Consider the following 20257-nt stretch of genomic DNA (forward strand, 5'->3'; position numbering starts at 1 on the left):
CCGAGTCCCGCCCGGGCCGCTCCCGCCGACCGTTGGGCGGCCTGCCGATGTCCCTCCCTCAGGACCTCCCCCCACCCCTGAACTGCTCTCGCGGCAGCGACCCATGTGGGAGTTCAGGCTCCTGCGGTCGCCACCGCTGCTGCTCCTCCTGCCGCAGCTCAGCCTCGGAATCGCCGCGTCCCGCTCGCAGGCCGAAACCATGAACCTGGGCGGCGGCAGCGGTGCGCCGTTCTCCCCGTCGGCGGAGGGGCGCCGGCCGCAGTGCCTGCAGCTGTCCACGGTGCCGGGAGCTGACCCGCAGCGCAGCAACGAGTTGCTCCTGCTGGCGGCGGAGACAGCCGGGGAGGGACCGGAACGGCGGGCCCTCCCTGGGGACCGGGCGAAGGAGGAGCCGCAGCCAGCGCCCCAGCATCACGTTCTCTATTTCCCCGGGGATGTGCAGGTAACCTGGGGCCTGCCTGGACACCTGTTCCTTCCTCGTGTGCATATGCGAATGCCCCCATTTCCCCCTCGTATTAGTGCGCGGTTCCTTGCCTGTCCTGAACACACCCACACATGCGCTCACGGCGTGGCTCTTCCGTTACTCCACGAAATCCAAAACCGCCCCTGCCACACCCCTGACCCTGTGCTTCTGGAGCCCCAGAGGGAAGGTGTCCTTGGAGGGTTACGACCTCGAAAGAGCCAGCTATTTAGGCTTCGATGGGGTGGAATTTGAGACAGAAGGAATGAGACACATAATGTATATCCATTCTAGAACTTGGTTTCTCGGAAGTGTATGTGTGTGTGTGTATTAGACAGGAGACAGGAATGACTTGTAAATTAACTTAGCACTTTAGGGTTCCGAAAACGCTGACAGTAATTAAAAAGCAAGCAAGTAAAAAAATAAATAAATAAATAAATAAATACAAGGGTATGACACTTTCAGTTACCCTAGAAAGGGAGGGTGGGTGGAAGAAAAGGGACAGTAATTAAGCATGTCAATATTTTGATGATCACCTAAATTCTTTACTTTTGTTTTTGTATGTGATTTTATCTTAATTATTATTTTTATAGCTTCAGGCAAATATCTGTGGCTATTTTGTCTTGGAATGCCGGGTCTTAATCTGGATCTTAACTCAGAACTGCGTCGTCTAATACACTAGCCATTAGGTATATGTGGCTGTTTAAATTAAATAAAAAATCCAGGTTCTCAGTCACACTAGCTACATTTCAAGTGCTCAGTAGCACCTAAGGTTTGTGTGTTTCCTAATGGACAGCACAAATACAAAGCATTTCCACTGAATGTTTCCATCATCATAGAAAGTTCTGTTCGGTAGTGCTGATCGGTAGTGCTGATGTAGACAGCATGGCTTGTCTGGGCAACATGGCTAGATAGGTTTCTTATACCATGAAACAATATTACTTTATTGTTTTTGAAATTGATGCTTTAAATGATATAGTTACAAACTTTGTGCCTTGTGTCGAGTAATGGTTAAGATATATGTAGTTTTTTCTCTCGTTCTTAAAACAATTGACTAGTCTAATTGACTTCTAATAAAAACTCTGAAAAAAGTAGTATTTAGATTTAAGACAAGATACTGAATTTACTTAATTGATGCTCTGTTGCTCAGTTTGGGAAAATAGCATGGCAATGCTGACAGCAGCGACTTCCAGAGATTTGAGGACCAGCTACTGTGTGCATCATAATGATGATGATGATGGTGATGATAGTAATGGATAGTAGATAGTAAAGGATAGTAACTAACCTTTCTTGAGTACCTATTAAATGTTTATAAAGTGTACCAGCCAGAATACAGTATCTTCAGATGAGGTCTAAAAAGTGCTAAATACACTTAGAGTAATACCTCCTTTCGTTTTGACATTATTCACTTCCTAATGTAGCCCGAGATTCCATTAGCCCTTTGGACAGTGATATAGTGTTGATTTATGCAGAATATGAAGTGCTTTAAAAACTCAGGTCCTTTAGAGAAGAATAGGATAATGCATCAAAAGACTTTGAGGCCAGATTGCCTAGGTTTGAACCCTGATTCTGCACTTTTTAGCTATGAAATCTCTGGCCAATTGCAGCTACCTCAACTATAAAATAAATAGGAGTAATAATTTAGAAGGTATCAGTGAGGACTAACTATATGAATACCTAATGACTGACAGTTTCTTCTCATCTTTCTGATGACCTTTTTTATTATTGGGCTACCCTTGGGCTCAGTTTGTGAACTTTTCTACTCTACCTTTATTCCTTTAGTAATCTTTCAGTCTTGTGGTTTTACATACTATCTGTACTCTGATGACCTTCAACACTTTTGTATGTAGCCTAGATTCCTGGAACTTTGGACTTACCAGTCACCTGCACAATATTGCCTTTTGGATATTTAATAGATACCTCAAACATATCTCAAAGCAAACATGAATCTTTGCTTTTAAATCTGTTCTTCTTGCAGTCTTCCCCATCTCAGTTAATAGAATTTCTTTTTTTAGTTGCTCAAGTTAGAAACCTTGAAGTTATTTTTTAGTAACCTCTCTTTCACACTTCATATCTCACTCAATCAACAAAGTTGCTTCTCCTCCTAAATGTATCTGGAAGTGATCAGAATTATCAATTTGAAATGTAAGTCAAATCATGCCATACCACTGCTCAAAACTCTCCAATAGTTTTCCATGTCACTCAGAGTAAAAGCCAGAGAACTCTTGATGGTTTGTATGGCTCTTCACTATCTTTACGTTTTCCCATTCTGTTGCTTTCCTGTCTCCTTTTTCTGTTTTACTCTGCCATAGCCACACCAGCATTCTGAAAGTCATTCATGGTAGCCATACTTCACCCCAAAAGCTTTGCACATACTGCCTGCAACAGTATTCTTCCAGATACCTGTAGGATTCATTACGTCACCTGTCTCAAGGCTGCTCAAAAGTTGCCTTCACAATGAGGTGTTTTCTGACCAACCTATTTAGTAATCATATATATGCACAGGATTCCTGTCAGTTTTTCTCTTTTATTTTTATCCATTTCATTTACTGTATTAGTCATTTTGTTTTTTACCTGTCTTCAAACACTACAATGTAAGCTTCATGTCTGTTTTCTTCACTAATATGTTTTATGATGCTTACTGACTGGCATGTTGTAAATATTCAGTAGATAATTTTTTGAATGAAATAAATGAATGAATATATGTAAGTTGCTTTGAGCAATGCATGATGAAGTGCTTGATAAATCTTGGCTATTATTATATGAAATGCTTTTGGGCTAGATTTTCTCATCTGTATCTTTGTACTTGATTCTTCTGAGCCTAATGTTTATCTCTATGAAATTTACGCTGTTAAATACAGCTCAGCTTTTTTTATTGATCCTTTTATAGAACCATTATTTTGCTTTGTATCATACATAGATTAAATAAGCATTCTTTCTGTATCTTTATTCTTAATTTGGATAAGTACTGAACAGAATAGGGCCAACAGAACTTTGTAGGGTACCATTAAGAGCTTACCTTATGTTAACACAGACTTGGTATCATTTGGATCTGATGGTCCATGTAATTTAAAATTTTAATTATCATTACTTTGTTGATGTTCCTTTTGCAATCATTTTGTCCTTTTTTATTCTATACGTTTTATTTTCTCATATGAATTAACAGATGAGATGAGAACATAGTAATTCATATTTCTTTAGGTGCTCTGATTTTGGAGGGGGAATCTATTTTTTTTTTTTAGTAGACACTTTCCAGTTTTCTTGAGTTCTCTCGCTTTGTGAAGCCTCAGGGTGTAAAATTATACTTATCTGTCTCTTTTAAGTATAAGCTTACAATTTGATGAATTTTGACAAATGTTACAATTATGTAACCAACATCACAATCATGTTATACAACATTCCATCACCCTAAAAAGTACCCTTGTGTCCTACTTCTGTCAGTCTCTTTTCTCAGCCCCAGGCAACTAGTGATCTGCTTTCTTTCACTATAGTTTTGCCTTTTCTAGATTTTCAATAATTTGGAAGCATAGTATGTAGTCTTGTATCTGGCTTCTTTCAGTTAATATATAATGCTTTTGAAATTCATTATTATTGTTGCCTGTATCATTAGTATGTTCCTTTTTATTACCAAGTCGTTTTCTGTGTATAGATATACAGTTTGTTTACTCATTCAGCACTTGGTGAACATTTGGTCATTTCCAACTGTTAAAGAAATTTTGTTTTCCTAAAGGCTAGGATACATAGTATGCCCTACGTATGTCCTGGTGAGTAGAAGACTCACTCCTTTACTATTTACACTACTACCACACTCACAGTACTTCTGAAACCTGATATGTGGGGTTTTTCCCCATACCAGGTGATCCTCTCTGACACTAGCTGGATATCCTACAGTTCAATTCTGACAGTATCTACCTGGAGTTATTGTCACATTTCATAAGTTAAGGACTGAGTCCCACAAGACTGCTCCCTCCACTTCAGATGCCCATCCAAGTCCCAGGTTGTCACCTGTACTGCTGACCGACTGGCTATAAATTGGGCTTCCCATGACCCCCTCCATGGGTTCAGTTAATCTGCAGGAGCAGCTCACAGAATTTATGGAAACAGCTTACTTACTGTTTACCCACTTATTATGAAAGGATGTGATAAAGGATACAGATGAATATCTAGATGGAAGAGATGCATAAGATAAGGTATGTGGAAAGGGGTATGGAGCTTCCATTCCCTCTCTCAGTGCACCATTACCCTAGGACCTCCATGTGTTCACCAGCCTAGAAGCTACCCAAACCCATATTTGGGGATTTAAAAAAAAATTTTTTTTAACGTTTATTTCTGAGAGACAGATAGACAAAGCGTGAGCAGGGGAGGGGCAGAGAGAGGAGAACAGAATCTGAAGCAGGCTCCAGGCTCTGAGCTGTCAGCACAGAGCCCAGTGTGGGGTTTGAACTCACAGACCGCAAGATCCTGACCTGAGCCGAAGTCGGATGCTTAACCAACTGAGCTACCCAGGAGCCCCATATTTGGGAATTTTTTTTTTTTTTTTAAATGGAGGCTTCATTGCATGGTCATAATCAATCATTATTAACTCCATTTTCCAGTCTCTCAATTGAGAATGGAGAGTGGGACTGAAAGTTTCAAACTTCTAATCATGCCTTGGTCTTTCTGGTTGACCACTTCCTATCCAGGAGTCCACCAAGAGTCATCTCATTAGAGCAAAGATGTTCCTGTCACCCAGGAAATTCCAAGGGTTTTAGGAGCTCTGTGCAAGGAGCCAGGGACAGGTGTGTGTGTGTGTGTGTGTGTGTGTGTGTGTGTGTGTGTGTGTGTGTATTCTATTATTTTGCACTTGATCATATACTCTGGGGTTTCCTGTGCTTCTTGTTGGGCAGCCTTCTTAGGCTATTATGGTCCTTCTAGCTTGCTTACTTGGGATGTCCACTTTGTGCTCAATAAAGATGTCCCCTTCCCCCATTTTTGATGGAAGTACAGCTCGTATCCCATATAGTTATCCTTGCTCTGGTGTAAGAATAGTTCGCCTAGCTTAAAACTTTATCTTGAATGTCTCCAAACTATTGGAGACACATGCATGTCAAGCTTTCCTAAAAATCTTTTGTACTTTTACTTCAATAGCAGTATGGGGTGGGCCTGTAAGTTTTTGCAGGTCAATCTACCTGTGAAATAACCACCTCTTAATTGCTCCAAGACATTCTTTTGCCACTTGTCTCACTGGTGATGAAGAGAAGCATGCCCCACTAGAAGCATTCCCCCTTAAAAGGTAAATAAGTGCATTGCTTTCCCAACTGGGATGAAAATTCTCAAAAGAAAATGCTCTCTCCCTGCAGTCTTTAGCCTTTTCTGTAGATTGGCCTTGTTTTAATAGCCTGAGTTGCAGAACCAGCTCTGGCTACCTTTAGCAAGTCCTATTGGGATGTCTCTTTTTAGAATATGGGAGTACTTATCCATTGTTTTGAGAGCTGCGAAGGTTTTGACACAACAGTAACCATCCTGTTTTTATGTTTTATGTTTTAGTTTTACGCATTAAAAGCATTTTCCCCCTCTGATCATGTAACCTGGGACTAATCAAAGAAAATACCAAGTTTTTAGATTTACCACCTCCTATGTGGTAAATTGTGAGAATTGTAAAATCTTGAGTTCATTTTGGCTCACTAACTAAATAACTATATAATATAATAGCTGTAGTTTCTAGGATCTCCATTTCCTTAGCTATATAAAGGATTTAGATAAGCCCTTTCAGATCTAAGCTCCTATTTTAATTATATGTCACAAATCAATATGCAGAGTACAGTAGTAGAATCCATAAAAAATTAAATGATAGCCTTCTGGGAATTAAAAGTTTTTACATGTATGACAAAATTGTCAACATTAATGAGATTACAAACTGTTAAGAAGGACTTGAGCATCTGGGAAAATTATCAAAGGACATGAAACCGAGAACAGAAGAAGAGAAAGAAAATTGCCAATAAACATAGAAAAAAATTCAACCTGATTAGGAATCAAAACATGCAAGTTAAAAGTAAGCTATTTTGGGGTGCTTGGGTAGCTCAGTTGGTTAAGCATCTGACTTTGGCTCAGGTCATGATCTCACAGTTTGTGAGTTCGAGCCCATGTCAGGCTCTGTGCTGACAGCGCAGAGCCTGGAGCCCACTTCAGATTCTGTCTCCCTCTCTCTCTGCCCCTTTCCTGCTCATGCTCTCTCTCTCTCAAAAATAAACAAACGTTAAAAAAAAAAAAAAAAAAAAAAAATATATATATATATATATATATATATATAATAAAAGATAAAAGTAAGATATTTTATCATAGTAGAAATTTTTTAAAAATTGATGCTAATAGCCACTGTGGGTAAGGATGTGGGTAAGTTCTTATATACTTCCAGTGGAATGTAAATTGATATTAATCTTTTTATGGAAAGTCTAATAATTATGATGCAAATCTATATTTATGATATGGAACCATGCCTGTAATATATTTTTAAGTGAAAACTATATGCATAAGCTTGTTGAGGGAGAAATAAAGAATGCTCTTTTTTTTAAATGTTTATTTTGAGAGAGAGAGAGAGAGAGTGTGCATGTGTGCAAGCGTGCGAGGGAGGGAGGGGCAGAGAGAGAGGGAGAGAGAATCCCAAGCAGGCTCCGTGCGGTCAGTGTAGAGCCTGACTCTCCACTCAGTCTCAACAACTGCGATCATGACTTGAGCCGAAATCAAGAGTTGGACGCTTAACTAAGTACCTAGGTGCCCCAAGAATGCTCTCTTATATATGTGTTTGTATATGTGTATGTATACTAAAGAAAACTGGAATGCTAGACTCCAAAGGTTTAATAATGATTACTTCTAATTGATAATTTTATGGAGGATTTTTCTATCTTCCTTATGCCTTTGCATATAGACAATTTTTATAGTGAGTATTTTATTAGTTTTAGTTTTTTAATAGAAAATATATGCATATTGTTAAAAATTCAGTTCCTTTAAGGTTATACATTGGTAAGTAAATCTCCTTTTCATCCCAGTCTCTCCAATCTCCCATTTCTCTTCACCAAGGCTACCATTGTTACTGATTTATATGTTCTTCCAGAGACATTTTATGCTGATGCAAACTTTTTAAAAAAAGCACAAATGGTAGCATAGCATACAGTGGATTTTTAGCTCTTATTTTACAACCCGTGTTAGTACTCACACATGTCTATTCTTTTGAAACAAATAACCTTATACATACTTAATTATTCATGCATATATGCAAGTATGCCACTGAGATAAATTCCTAAAAGTGGAGTTACTAGGTCAAAAGAGAAGTTCATTTAAAATTGTTCCACATAGGGGTGCCTGGGTGGCTCAGTCAGTTAAGCATCCAACTTTGGCTCGGGTCATGAGCTCATGGCTCGTGAATTCGAGCCCCTCATGGGGTTCTGTGCTGCCAGCTCAGAGCCTGGAGCCTGCTTTGGATTCTGTCTCCCTCTCTGCCCCTCCCCCACGCATGCTCTGTCTCCAAAAATGAATAAACGTTAAAAAAAATGTTTTTAGTTCTAAAATTGTTCAACATATATGGTTTATGGCTGTTAGAAAACAAAGGCAAATCACAACTCTGTTTCTCTTTTTCTCACATCGTGTATCCAGTCAGTCAGCAAATGCTATTGACTCTACTTTCGAAATACGTTCAGAGTCTGACCACTTTTTACTGCCTTCATTTCTACTACCACTTTTATTCAAACTACCTTCTTTTCTCAGGATTATCCTTCAGTAGCCCCCTACTGGTCTCCCTGCTTCAACTCCCGACCCTTCAACATAGGAGCCAGAGTAATCATTTCAAGACATAAATTATTTCAGCCCTCTGTTCCAAACCCTACCAAGCAAAAGCCAGAGCCCTCATACCTCCCCTCCTCCCCAACAATCTCTCTGACTTTGACTTTTCTATTTGTTTCTGATACGGAGCTACGCTAGCCTCATTACTGTATCTTGGCTCTACCAAACATGCTTCCACTTCAGGGCCTTTTGTGGTTGCAGTTCCTTATGCCTGAATTGTCATGATTCACTCCCTTGGTTCCTTCTGTTGCTTCTCAAGTAGCCGCCTTATTGGAGACCACCCTGTGTTTTAAATAAGAATCTTCCACCCTCTCCAAAGCCTTGTATTCTTTTTGCCCTGCTTTTTAAAAATTTTATTCCATTGCACTTAACTACCATCTAATGTTTTGTGCCGACTACTAGCCGCTTATGGCTATTGACCACTTGAAATGTTAGTCTAATCAAGGAATGAAATTTTTAATTATATTTAACTTTAAATTGAAATCTAAAAACTGATACTCAGTTCAGTTCCTAGAAAACTTTTAAGTATATTTGAACAACTTGGATAAATGAGTCTACTTTTTTGACTGTAAATTTTACGAAATCTAAATTCAGATCTAGTATTTCCAATGAAAATTCAGCATCCAAATTGAGATGTGCTATAAGTGTAAAATACACACTGGATTTCATAGACTTTGTAAGAAAAAGAAATGTAGTAATCTCTCAGTAGTTTTTTATAATGGTTACATGTTGAAATTATAATATTTTACACATCTTGGGCTCAAAATACATTATTAAAGATAGTTTCACCTGTTAACTTTTTACTTTTTAAAATGTAGCTACTAGAAATGTGTGGCTCATGTTATATTTCTGTTGGACAGTGTTGCTCTGTTTACTTACACAGTAGTTTATTGTGTATCTCTGTACTAGAATGTGAGCTCCATGTGGGCAGGGGTTTAGTCTGTTCTGATCCATACCCAATCAGTAGGTATCCAATAAATTTCATAAAATAAATGAATAAATCTGAATTTCCTCTTTTTTTAAAAAAGCTACTATGAATACAAATTAAAAGGAAAACAAAATTTATGTGCATGTCCTAGAACCTGAGCAAAAAGTTACTACTATATATAGAATGCTTATAAATAAATAAGATCCAAATAAAAAAGGGCCACAGTTATGAACAAACACAAGTAGAAATCCCGGTCGTTAATAAATATATAAACAAAGTTTCAACTTCATTCAAATTTTCAACAAATCCAAATTGGAATAAGCTATCCTTTGCCTAAGAAATTGCACAAAGATAGAAAAAAAATTATACATATCTCTCTGGAAGACACTATTGTAGTCTGTATAACTAATCTTAAATTATGGATATTTTTTTACCCTGTTTTTCCATATCCAGGAATTTATTTTTAAAGAGATAATCACAGATATATAAAAAGATGTTTCTATTAACATCCATTGCAGCTTTGTACAGATGAAACCTTGAACAATGCAGGGGTTAGGGGCACTGACCCCCACATAGTTGAAAATCTACATATAACTTTTGATTCCCCCCAAATTTAACTACTAATAGCCTACTGATTAGAATCAGAAGCCTTACTGATAATGTAAATAGTCAATTAATGAATATTTTGTATATGTATTATATGCTGTATTCTTACAATAAAGTGACATTTTTCTTAAGGAAATGTTATTAAGGTGGCATCTGGCTACTCAGTAGGTGGAACATGCAACTCTTGATCTTGGGGTTGTGGTTCGAGCCCCACATTGGGTGTAGACATTACTTAAAAATAAAATCTTTTTTTAAAAAAGAAAATGTTATTTAAAAAATCATAAGAGAAAATACATTTACAGTATATGTATAGGAAAAAACTTGCTTATAAGTGGACCTTCACAGATTGAATGCATGTTGTTGAAGGGTCAACTGTATGTAATACAAAAATGAAATCAAATTTAGCATTCAGTTCATTCCAGTAGTCCAAAGAGGGGTGGGGTTCAGGGTAACAGCTTTAAAGGGAAAATATTTTTAAAGTTCTGTCTTGGTCAAAAAGTCTGCTTAATAAACCAGTTTTTATTTTCAGTTAATATGTTAGGAGTAGGAGATTGTATGTATACTAAATAACATTTAAAATTATTTATAATGCTTTTAAGGTAAGTTTTATTTTTAAATTTCTACTGTGCTATTTAGCTGTATCTCATAACCCTGTCTTTTGATGGTTTTGGGGTTTAAACTGATTAAATGATTTGTTTAAAATTCTATCAAAGTAATGACATATTTATAGTTTTCATTTCTGGTATGTTAACCATGGGTCGGTCATATAACATCCCAATTTTCTCCACAATAAAAATGGGAAACTGTTTTGTGGAAATAGTTTTATGTAAATGTGTATTTAATGCTTGTTTCATCTTTCTTACCTTTCAGAATTACCATGAAATTATGACTCGTCATCCTGAGAATTATCAGTGGGAAAACTGGAGTCTAGAAAATGTGGCCAACATTTTAGCCCACCGGTTCCCCAATAGTTACATTTGGGTGATAAAGTGTTCTCGAATGCATTTGCACAAATTCAGCTGCTATGATAATTTTGTGAAAAGTAATATGTTTGGTGCTCCAGAACACAATACTGACTTTGGAGCTTTTAAGCACCTTTATATGTTATTAGTTAATGCTTTTAACTTAAGTCAGAACAGTTTGTTATCAAAGAAGAATGTGAAAGATTTAAATCAGGACTCCAAAGCATCTAATTGTAGATCCAGTTCTTCTCACACTACTAATGGTTGCCAGGGAGAAAAAGAGAGGACCTGTGAAAAGTTTGATGAGTCCGCCATGAGTTTTTATCCACCATCACTAAATGGTGCTTCTTTTACTTTGATCGGATTCAGTAAAGGTTGTGTTGTTTTGAATCAATTGCTTTTTGAATTAAAAGAAGCCAAGAAAGACAAGAACATAGATGCTTTTATCAAAAGCATAAGAACAATGTACTGGCTGGATGGTGGTCATTCCGGAGGAAGCAATACTTGGGTTACTTATCCAGAAGTCTTGAAAGAATTTGCACAAACAGGAATTATTGTTCATACCCATGTAACACCTTACCAAGTATGTGATCCAATGAGATCTTGGATTGGAAAGGAGCACAAGAAATTTGTTCAAATACTTGGAGATTTTGGTATGCAGGTGACTAGCCAAATTCATTTTGCAAAGGAAGCTCCTTCCATAGAGAATCACTTCAGGGTTCATGAAGTATTTTGAGACTACAAGAACATTAATGTCCTTGTTCAGTGGAAGAGCAGAAGCACTTTGAGTGTTATAAATTCAGGTAGTGAGATCTAATTCATAGATGCACTGTCAGTTTTTCAGGGGCGGGGGGGCGGGGGGAGGAATCTTTACATTCCTAAAGAGTGTAATGTGCAATAGTATTCCTTGCTCGTGAATGTGAACAGTTTTTAATTTGGATTGGGTTAGAATTAGTTCATTTGAAAAGTAAAAGGTGATTTGTGATAACCTTACAAGGAGATACAAGACCCTTAGGAATGAAAGTTATGATATAGTCCTTCTAAAAGGTAATGAAAATTGTTATTGTTGGAAATAGTTTATTTTCTGAGTACTAATGTTTGGAACTAATTTTGGTGACACTAACAGTAATTAGCTATTTTGGCACTCAAAACTCCATTTTTCTTCAAATAAAGCAAAGGCACACTGATGTTTTCCATAATTCTGGAATAACTATATCCTGCCTCTCCTGTTTTATAAACTCATAGTCATCCTTTAATGTGCCACCAAGTGTTTTTTTTCTTGAAAGTCAAAATGTATTTGTTTCCACATTTCCAAAAACATGTAGTAATGTACAGTTGGTTTTTAAAAACATTACACTTAAGCACTGTGGCTTTTAGATAAGACATTTTGGACTTGACTCTTGGCCAAAAACCAGCTCTTTGGCAAAATTGTTTTAATTAGAACATAATTAGGTATACTGCGTAAAAATAGACTACAAATTTAAAATCTTTTCATCATATCAGTCTTTTGAAAGAGATCAACTTAGGTGAAATAAATATATAACACTCGATTTGTTACTGCTCTATTGAAAAGGAGGCAGATTCTATACATCTAAGTCGGTGTTTCTCCAGAAGCTTGATTTTGTCTGCCAAAAGAAAGCAGCTCTCTTTGGCCAAAATGCAAAATTATATTGCTATAAGAAAAGTTACAAGGGAAAGTTTGAAGACACAAATGATTTAGTTTTGGCTCAAAAACTGAATTTGCTTAACACTGCTACATAATTTGGGTGAGGTTTCCTTCTGCCTGTTTTTCTTGACCTAGATAAATACATTTTGAGAAACCAAGATCTAATGAGTGTCAACTAACACTGACAGCTGTATGATCACAATAAAAGGTGAGCAGTCACTTTTTTATTGCTTATTAATAATTAGCTTTTGCAGGTCATGAAATAATTAAGCAGGCATTGCCGCTTTCAAATTGATAAAAAAAGATACTGAAGCTTAATATCTTAATAACCCAGAGGACCTAAATTTATAAAATACAGAATTAAAATGTTAATCTCTTGGTTTCTTCCCAGACTTATATTTTAATGACTCTATAATACATTCCAAATATTCAAACTTATAAGAATTCTTGCTCACCAAATGCTTAGAAATGACATCCCTTAATTGTATAAAGTACAGAATAGTATCTCAATTTTTTTTAAGGACAAGTTAGTTTATGTTGGTTCAATTTCTTTACCGGCTTTTAAGACCAAAAATTCCCAGTAAGGAAACCAGCAACCTGATTCTAGCATTTTATTACCTAATCTTAAAGTATCATGATTGATCGGATGGCTTCTTTCAATGTTTAATAATCCTTGGTTAAATTCATGTGTATCTAATGTTAAGTAGCTAAGTTACTGAATGCACTACTGAGGGGGAAGGAAAAGCACTTATTTCACAGGATTAGGTAAAATGGAAAAAAGACTTTTGTAGAAGGATTTATTTTAAAAATCTGAGATATTTAAAAATCTGGGTTCTTTAGCTATCTAGTCATATGACTGCTTAATTATAATTGTTATGTGTTCAATGGATGTTAAGAATAACTCACTGGACACCTGGAACTGCCATTGCAACAGGATGAGAGTGTTGAAAGTAGAAATATTTTCTTGAATGAAAATATATTCCAGCTGATCCATATTCAAATATTTATGACTTCCAATTTGTTCTTTCTCTACATTTGTTTAAAACTATTGTAAATGTTAGTGTATCCTTTTGGATTGTGCCTTTGTGTTTGTGTCATGAGAATCAACTGAGAAGTCATATAGATAATGTGAAAGTTGTTACCGCCACAGCATGAATGTACAATTGTATTAAATTTAATCCAGAGAAGTCTGTTTGGATGTGCTTTATGTTAAGAGATTGGTTAAAATTTCAGATTGTTACTTGGAAGGAAGCTATTTCTATCCACTTTGCTAGTTTAGGTTTGTATATGTCTTCATTAACCTTCCATGTCTTTTCATATGAGCAACTTTGAGTCTTTCCTGTAAAAATACATTTCTTCTCTAAGTTGCCCCACAAAAATTTGCTTTATTTCCATTTTTGCTGAATTTCTTGTGGAAGAAAAACTCAAGTAAGTAGGTTTTTCCTTTCATGTGCTAATAATTTCAGGTATATGTATTTCTTGTGCTCTCCTTAAGAGTCTTAGTTAAAATATGGTGTGATCTGCTTTTCATTTCACCCATGTAATGACATATATAAGCACCCACCCAGGCAAGAAAGATCTAGGTTCGGACAAACCAGTCTCAAGCATTTGAGTATGGAAATGTGTAATAGACTAAGGCTTCAAAGTGAAAATATGAAACAAAAGGTAGTATTTTTAAAAGAGCTATTCTGTTATACTTCATTTAAGGGCCTCAGAGGATACGATCGACACATAGGTAGACCTCATCTGTAAGTTCAGGTTGGTCTAGTAGCTCTTAGTGGTAGAGACAGGCAGTTGCTTAGGGTGGTCATTTTAGGATCCCATTTAATGGAGCTTTAAAAATAGAATACAACTTAGGCGTACTTAAAACACCAAACACTCAGCATGTGTGCTTGCAACAAGACTGAGGTAACAGCAGGGATGTGTGAGTGACTGCCGGTCGACTGGCTCCTCACCACGTCTGGTCTCAGCCCTGGAGGAAGGAGTCCCAGCAGCACAGCTCTGACCCCACGCATACCTGCACTCCAGCTTCCTGCATTTTGCTTTCCTTCAACTTCTCAGGTTCAGCTTAGATGTCTGTTGGCAACTTCAGATAGGTGAGAGAAAAGCCTCCTTACCAAGATTCTTTCCAAATGTTCCCATAGCCACTCTTCAAAAGGGTGGAAAGATACAAAATAAGCCTTGTTGAATTTATTTCCCTTTTTAAAACTGTAAGTGACAAGTTTTAAACCAATTACTGAATAAGTAGAATTCCAATGTAATTATGTGCCAAGGCAAATACGGTTAGTGTTCATGAAAAACTAATACAGTCTAACACATGTATTTAAAAAAGTTGTTTTGAAAGAATGATGGGCCAAAAAAAAAAAAAAGTCAAAATATACAACTGCAGATTCCAGTCTGCCCACCTAAATTGTCTAACTTCTTCCCAAAGACAATCACTATCACTGGTTTCTTGTATATTCTAGCAGAGATAATTCTATACATATACAAATATAAATGTTTACTTACAGCAAACCTTTGTTTTACACAAACGGCAGTATACTATATCCATAGTTTCCAACCTTTTTCTCATTGAATTACTCATTTAATTACCTTGAAAACTTTCTTGCCAATACTACAATACCTCTGTCTCATTGTTTGACTGCATAGTATTCCATTTTCTCTTACACTCTGTTGTTTACTTGTTAGTCTTACTTTGTATCCCTTGTCTATGTGGTACAGTGAGTGGTACAGTGACAAGTTTTGCTGACAGAGAAGAAAAATTCCTTTGTGTATCAGGTCAAGCCCCCAAACTGTAGTCAAAGAATAACAAGAGATGTGCTGCACCTAAGGGAGAAAGCGTGGAGAATTACTGACCTGGTCACCACAGCTGTAATTCCAGTTTCTGTCACAAGCCTGGACAATCACTTAGGCGATGTGGATTGATAAAATGATTTCTAAGATCCCTTTCAGCAATAAAGTTCTAAGATTTGGAATTCCTGAGACGTTGCAGCTAACACATACTGTTTAATATGTTATATGTTAAAAATATCTCATTTGGTCTCAATCAGGTCAGCAAAAAAGATAAATGCAAAATTAAGACTCTAACATTAAAAAATATGACCAAGGAAATCATTTTAAAGTTTCCCTAAGGGTTCACTTCTAGTTTTGTAGGCATTATAGTTTAATACTGCCACAAGAGCCACCCCAAATCTCAAAGCTAGCACCAGCCATCACTGTCCCTGCCCTGGAATTATCTCTGTAATTTTGTAACAACCCTATAAAGTACAAGTTTAAAGATGAGGAAAATAAGCTTCAGAAAGATTAAATTATTTAACTTGCCTAAGGTCATGCAGTGTGCTTCCCAAATAAACTGAATTAAAATGAATATTCATTGGGAAGATTATAATCTGTTTTACTTCCAAGTTTTCTACGTGATTCTGGATATATACTTTGCACTGATTCTCTTTGTGTTGTTTTTTTTAAAGAGGCAAAACCCAGGAGGTTTATTAAAGAGCTGAGCATAAATACTGTTCAAACTAACAGAGGTTTTTTTTTTTCTTCCCAAAGGAAAAGGAATCATTAAAGAATTTCTTTGCTTAATCTAAGAACTAAAGATAATTAAAAAAAAAAAAAAAACTAGTAATTAAATCAGGCTAATGTGACAATTGCTTTTCTAACAGACCGTCTTTTTACTTTTGTTGACCTGAGTAACTTCAATATCTCTTCCCAAAGGCACCTAGGGAGTTCAGAATGATTTTTTATATACTTTTCCGTTATTTATCATAATGTTTTTTATACCTGAAATTAATCAAACTCCAAACACAGGATATGAACAGACGAATTACTTTAACAGAAAATTTTGTCCATAATTAAAACACACCAACTTGATGCACTCAGATTGCTTTAGATGAACACATTTGTGTTCTGTAAATATATCTGGTCTTTCTTCAATGAAATTGCAATATAATTACAAAGAATGGCACAGATCCACATACAATGGCTCATTGTCTTCAATGATGACAACATTATTGGGATCTCTCCTGTATTCTTAAAAAAAGAATTTTTCTCTTTAAAAAGAGGTGGAAAAGCATTTAGTGGGGAAAACTAATTGGGCTGAGATTTAGCTGTAAGTATAAATTAAAACAGATTTGAACATTTTCTGACGTTGAATAACTGAAAAAAGGGGCAGATCTGACTTACATTGAGTGCCAAAAAAACCCAGGGTCAGATTAAACTTTTTGGACAAATCACAAAACCAATAATCCAAATTACTATCATTTAATCCAGTTGTTCTCAATCCTGATTATACATCAAAACAACCTATGAGGTCTACCAGATACAGATACTATACCAAACCCTAAACATACCGAATAAAGTCTACAAAGTTGGTGCCTAGACAACTGTATGTTTTAAAAAGCTCAAAGGAAAAATGTAGTAGACATCATTGGTTGCTCATCTTCTTTTCCTAACCTGAATCCTAATTTTAAAAATTATCCATGCTGTCCACATGTATACCTCATGTACCTCAGAGGAAGAGGATTCTACTTATAAGCTCCAGGAGACCCAGTTGTTCTAAGGGTTATTCCATACCGTTTCCCAGTGACTGGCTCAGCGGTAGACAGGTCTAAGCCACTTTAGATCAATGAGACCCTGGGAAAGCTTTTGCATATTAAGAGAAGGCCCTTGGAATCCAGCCTGACTTCTCCTCTGCATGTAAATGAAGAAGCACATGGCTCCAACTGCTATTGGCAATCATCCCATGACCACGAGGGTAGCCAGCCTTAGGATGATGCCAATGCTGCATTTGAAAATGGGGGAAACAAACCTAGGTTCTTGGTGACGCTACTGAATCACTGGATCAGAAATACTGAAGCCCGTTTATCAGTTGACTTCATGTATAATGATTCAGTATATTTTATTAAGTCATTTTATTTTTAAGTTTGAGAGGGAGACAGCACACAAACAGGGGAGAAGAACAGAGAGAGCACAAGCGGGGGAGAAGAACAGAGAGGGACAGAGCATTCCAAGCAGGCTCACCACTGTCAGCATGGAGCCCGATATGGGGCTCAATCCCACAAACAGATCATGACCTGAGCCACTTAACCGATTGAGCCAACCAATCTATTTTATTAAGTCATTTTAAGTTGGATTTTTAATTATTTGTATCTGAAAGCTAGAGTGGTCCCACCCAGTACAACATTCTTTCAACCTACTGTATTAAGTAGAAACCATATAAATACAAATTCATATTTAATCTATAAGTCTGAGATTGATTTATCTTTCCTATTTTAACAAAGAATCAATCTTTAAAAAATATTTTATATGTTATACTTTTCTAATATTTGACTTGAACTGTATTGCAAAGTTAATATTCATTGCATTCACTTCATTATTTACTCAAAGTTTTTACTATAGGCTTTATCTTGAATGTGTAAGACCATTCGCCGTGCATAGAAGTCCCTGTATTCCTCTGGTAATTCAGACAGTGTTTTTAAAGCTCTGTCCAGAATTTGTGCAGCTCTTGATGCTGCCGTAGGGTCTTTGTTTCCATAGGTATCCGTTTTATCATAGCATTCAGACGGAAGGTGCTTCCAAAAAACATTCACTCCCACTCCAAACTCTTCAGAGATTACGTTATGGAACCATAAAGCTAGAGAAAGTTAAAAAAAAAAAAAAAAAAAAAAAAAAACAACCAAGTTAAAAATAAAACCTAGAGTAAAAAAAAAAAAAAAAACACCAAAATGTCAGTGAAATATCACAAATTGCATATAGCCAATGTAAGAAATTCTTGTAACTAGATGCCTTCGTTAGCACACTCCCAGCTTTTAACAGAATCATTTTAACTTTTATGAACTGCCAACCAATTTAAAGTGTCAATAACACAACCCTACGTTTAAAACCTTTGGAAATAGCAATTTTCCCTTTTAACTTGAAAGACATAATAAAGTTGTATTTGTTTTGTAGTTCTGTAATTTGGGGCTATGTTTTGTGTTACTTGTTTACACTTCCTGAGTCCTACAACCACATCAAAAGTGTTTATTTTTTGTACACAGAACATTTCAATTATTTGAGGAGTATCTTTGACCTTTTCTGCCTCAGCACAGTACTTTTGTTCTCAAAGACTTCCTATTCAAGCTGCATATTTGGTTTTCTAACTTGCTTAAATTTGCATTCATTGTAGCCTCCTTAGTTTCATATTTCTAATTAAATTAATTATAATTTTCTTATATTTCTTTCAGCTCCTTTACAATATATAAAACTAAAGCACATATCTGGTGGTGGAGATGATGAGGAAACTTTGTCAAATGATATAGCTAATTAATTTTTCACTTCCTCTAGAACATTTCTTTGTTTTCCATTGAGTCTAAACATTTTCAAACTTACAGGTGCTATAGGAATATGAAAGCAACATCACAATATAATAAAGATGAAATACTAGTCACATCAAAAAATGTTTAATCTTGTGAATGGGAGAAAGTAAGATTTACAAGATGCTAAATTTTACAAACAAACTCATTCTAAGAGTGCTCTAGGAAAAACAAAGCTTAAAATATTTTGATTTGCAAAACTAGTTTCAAACATAGATTTAATCTTAATTATTCTTTCTTTAAGAATCTTTTTGCCTTATTCAGTATAACAGGAAAAAAAAGCTAACCATTCTGTTAAATTTGAATGCAAAGATGGGGGTTTTGCTTTTATTTCAAAATATATGCAAATGTTCAGTATTTCTGGCTTTTTTTTTTTTTTAACTTGTATATAGAATAAGGGAAAACTGCATAGCTCCTAACCATTGTCTAAAGATATAAAACCCCAAGATTTAAATAATGGCAATAGATTTAAAGACTAGTATGCTGGTTGTTTACAGAGAACATAAGAATAAATAAGTCAATGTATCAAATCAGTATTATGTTAAGGACATGGTAACAGGCCCCTTGGAGAATACAAAAATTACCAAAACATGGTTACTTATCCTCAAGCAGTGTATAATGTAGCCCCAAATGAAATCATCATATTAAAAAAAATTTTTTTTAATGTTTATTTTTGAGAGCGAGAGTGAGAGCGAGAGAGAGAGAGAGAGAGAGGACAGAATATGAGTGGGGGGTGGGCAGAGAGAGGGAGACAGAATCTGAAGCAGGCTCCAGGCTCTGAACTGTCAGCACAGAGCTGGATGTGGGGCTCAAACTCAGGAACTGTGAGATCATGGCCTGAGCTGAAGTTGGACGCTTAACCGACTGAGCCACCCAGACACCCCTCATCATATTTTTACTAATACTTTTTTACTTAATTCTGTCCCTGAAAAAGAGGTATTAATGATTAAAAATATATTAAATATGGGAAATAGGACTATATAAACAGAATTTGTTAATGGACTCCTTTAATCTTAATTATGATTTTTTTATCTTCAGGTATTCACTTTTGAATAATTACAGATATTAATTACATCACTAACTACAACAACTAATGCCTATTTATTGTACAAAGAAATTAAGCGACACTAATTCAGACCTTAGAATATAATGCACAAAAAAGACATCATAGGTGTTAAGATTATAATAATTTGATACTTAATAAAATTTCTAATCTCCTTTGGCTTTGAAATATATTTACCATTTCTTCGTAAATGCTTAAGTGACATAATTCTAAAATATATAAATATTTTAGAAATGAAGTGATTAAAAAGAACAAACTAATCTTTTCCCAGATATAAATCTATTGCTTGATGTCATTAAATAATTAAGAGTATTATATTAATTAATAATATATTTATAGGTTGCCTTTGAAAAACATGGTTCTTAATTTTATAAGAATTTGCTTAAGCATACTTTAAACACACATAC

The 20257-nt window shown here is 35.9% G+C and overlaps 2 protein-coding genes across 7 annotated transcripts in view; one reads left to right on the forward strand and one right to left on the reverse strand.

Moving 5' to 3' along the window:
- CC1H2orf69 (chromosome C1 C2orf69 homolog) overlaps positions 1-20257 on the forward strand; it is a 26607-nt gene continuing 6350 nt past the window's right edge. For 2 of the 5 annotated variants that reach the window (XM_042995011.1, XM_042995012.1), the window contains exons 1-3: positions 1-442; positions 10680-11574; positions 12573-12645. In XM_042995011.1, coding sequence (XP_042850945.1) covers positions 104-442; positions 10680-11507 — 1167 coding nt within the window. In that variant the 5' untranslated portion in view covers positions 1-103 and the 3' untranslated portion in view covers positions 11508-11574; positions 12573-12645. Of the gene's footprint in view, positions 443-10679; positions 11575-12572; positions 13793-15158; positions 15339-20257 lie in introns of those variants that run through there. The other 3 variants (XM_042995013.1, XM_007094744.3, XM_042995014.1) reach the window with 3 other exon arrangements.
- The window catches only part of TYW5 (tRNA-yW synthesizing protein 5), a 19845-nt gene continuing 17057 nt past the window's right edge, over positions 17470-20257 (reverse strand). For both annotated transcript variants that reach the window (XM_042995015.1, XM_007094731.2), the window contains one exon: positions 17470-18069. In XM_042995015.1, coding sequence (XP_042850949.1) covers positions 17813-18069 — 257 coding nt within the window. In that variant the 3' untranslated portion in view covers positions 17470-17812. The remainder of the gene's footprint in view (positions 18070-20257) is intronic.

The sequence above is a fragment of the Panthera tigris genome, chromosome C1 (genome assembly GCF_018350195.1).
Source record: "Panthera tigris isolate Pti1 chromosome C1, P.tigris_Pti1_mat1.1, whole genome shotgun sequence".
NCBI lineage: Eukaryota > Metazoa > Chordata > Mammalia > Carnivora > Felidae > Panthera > Panthera tigris.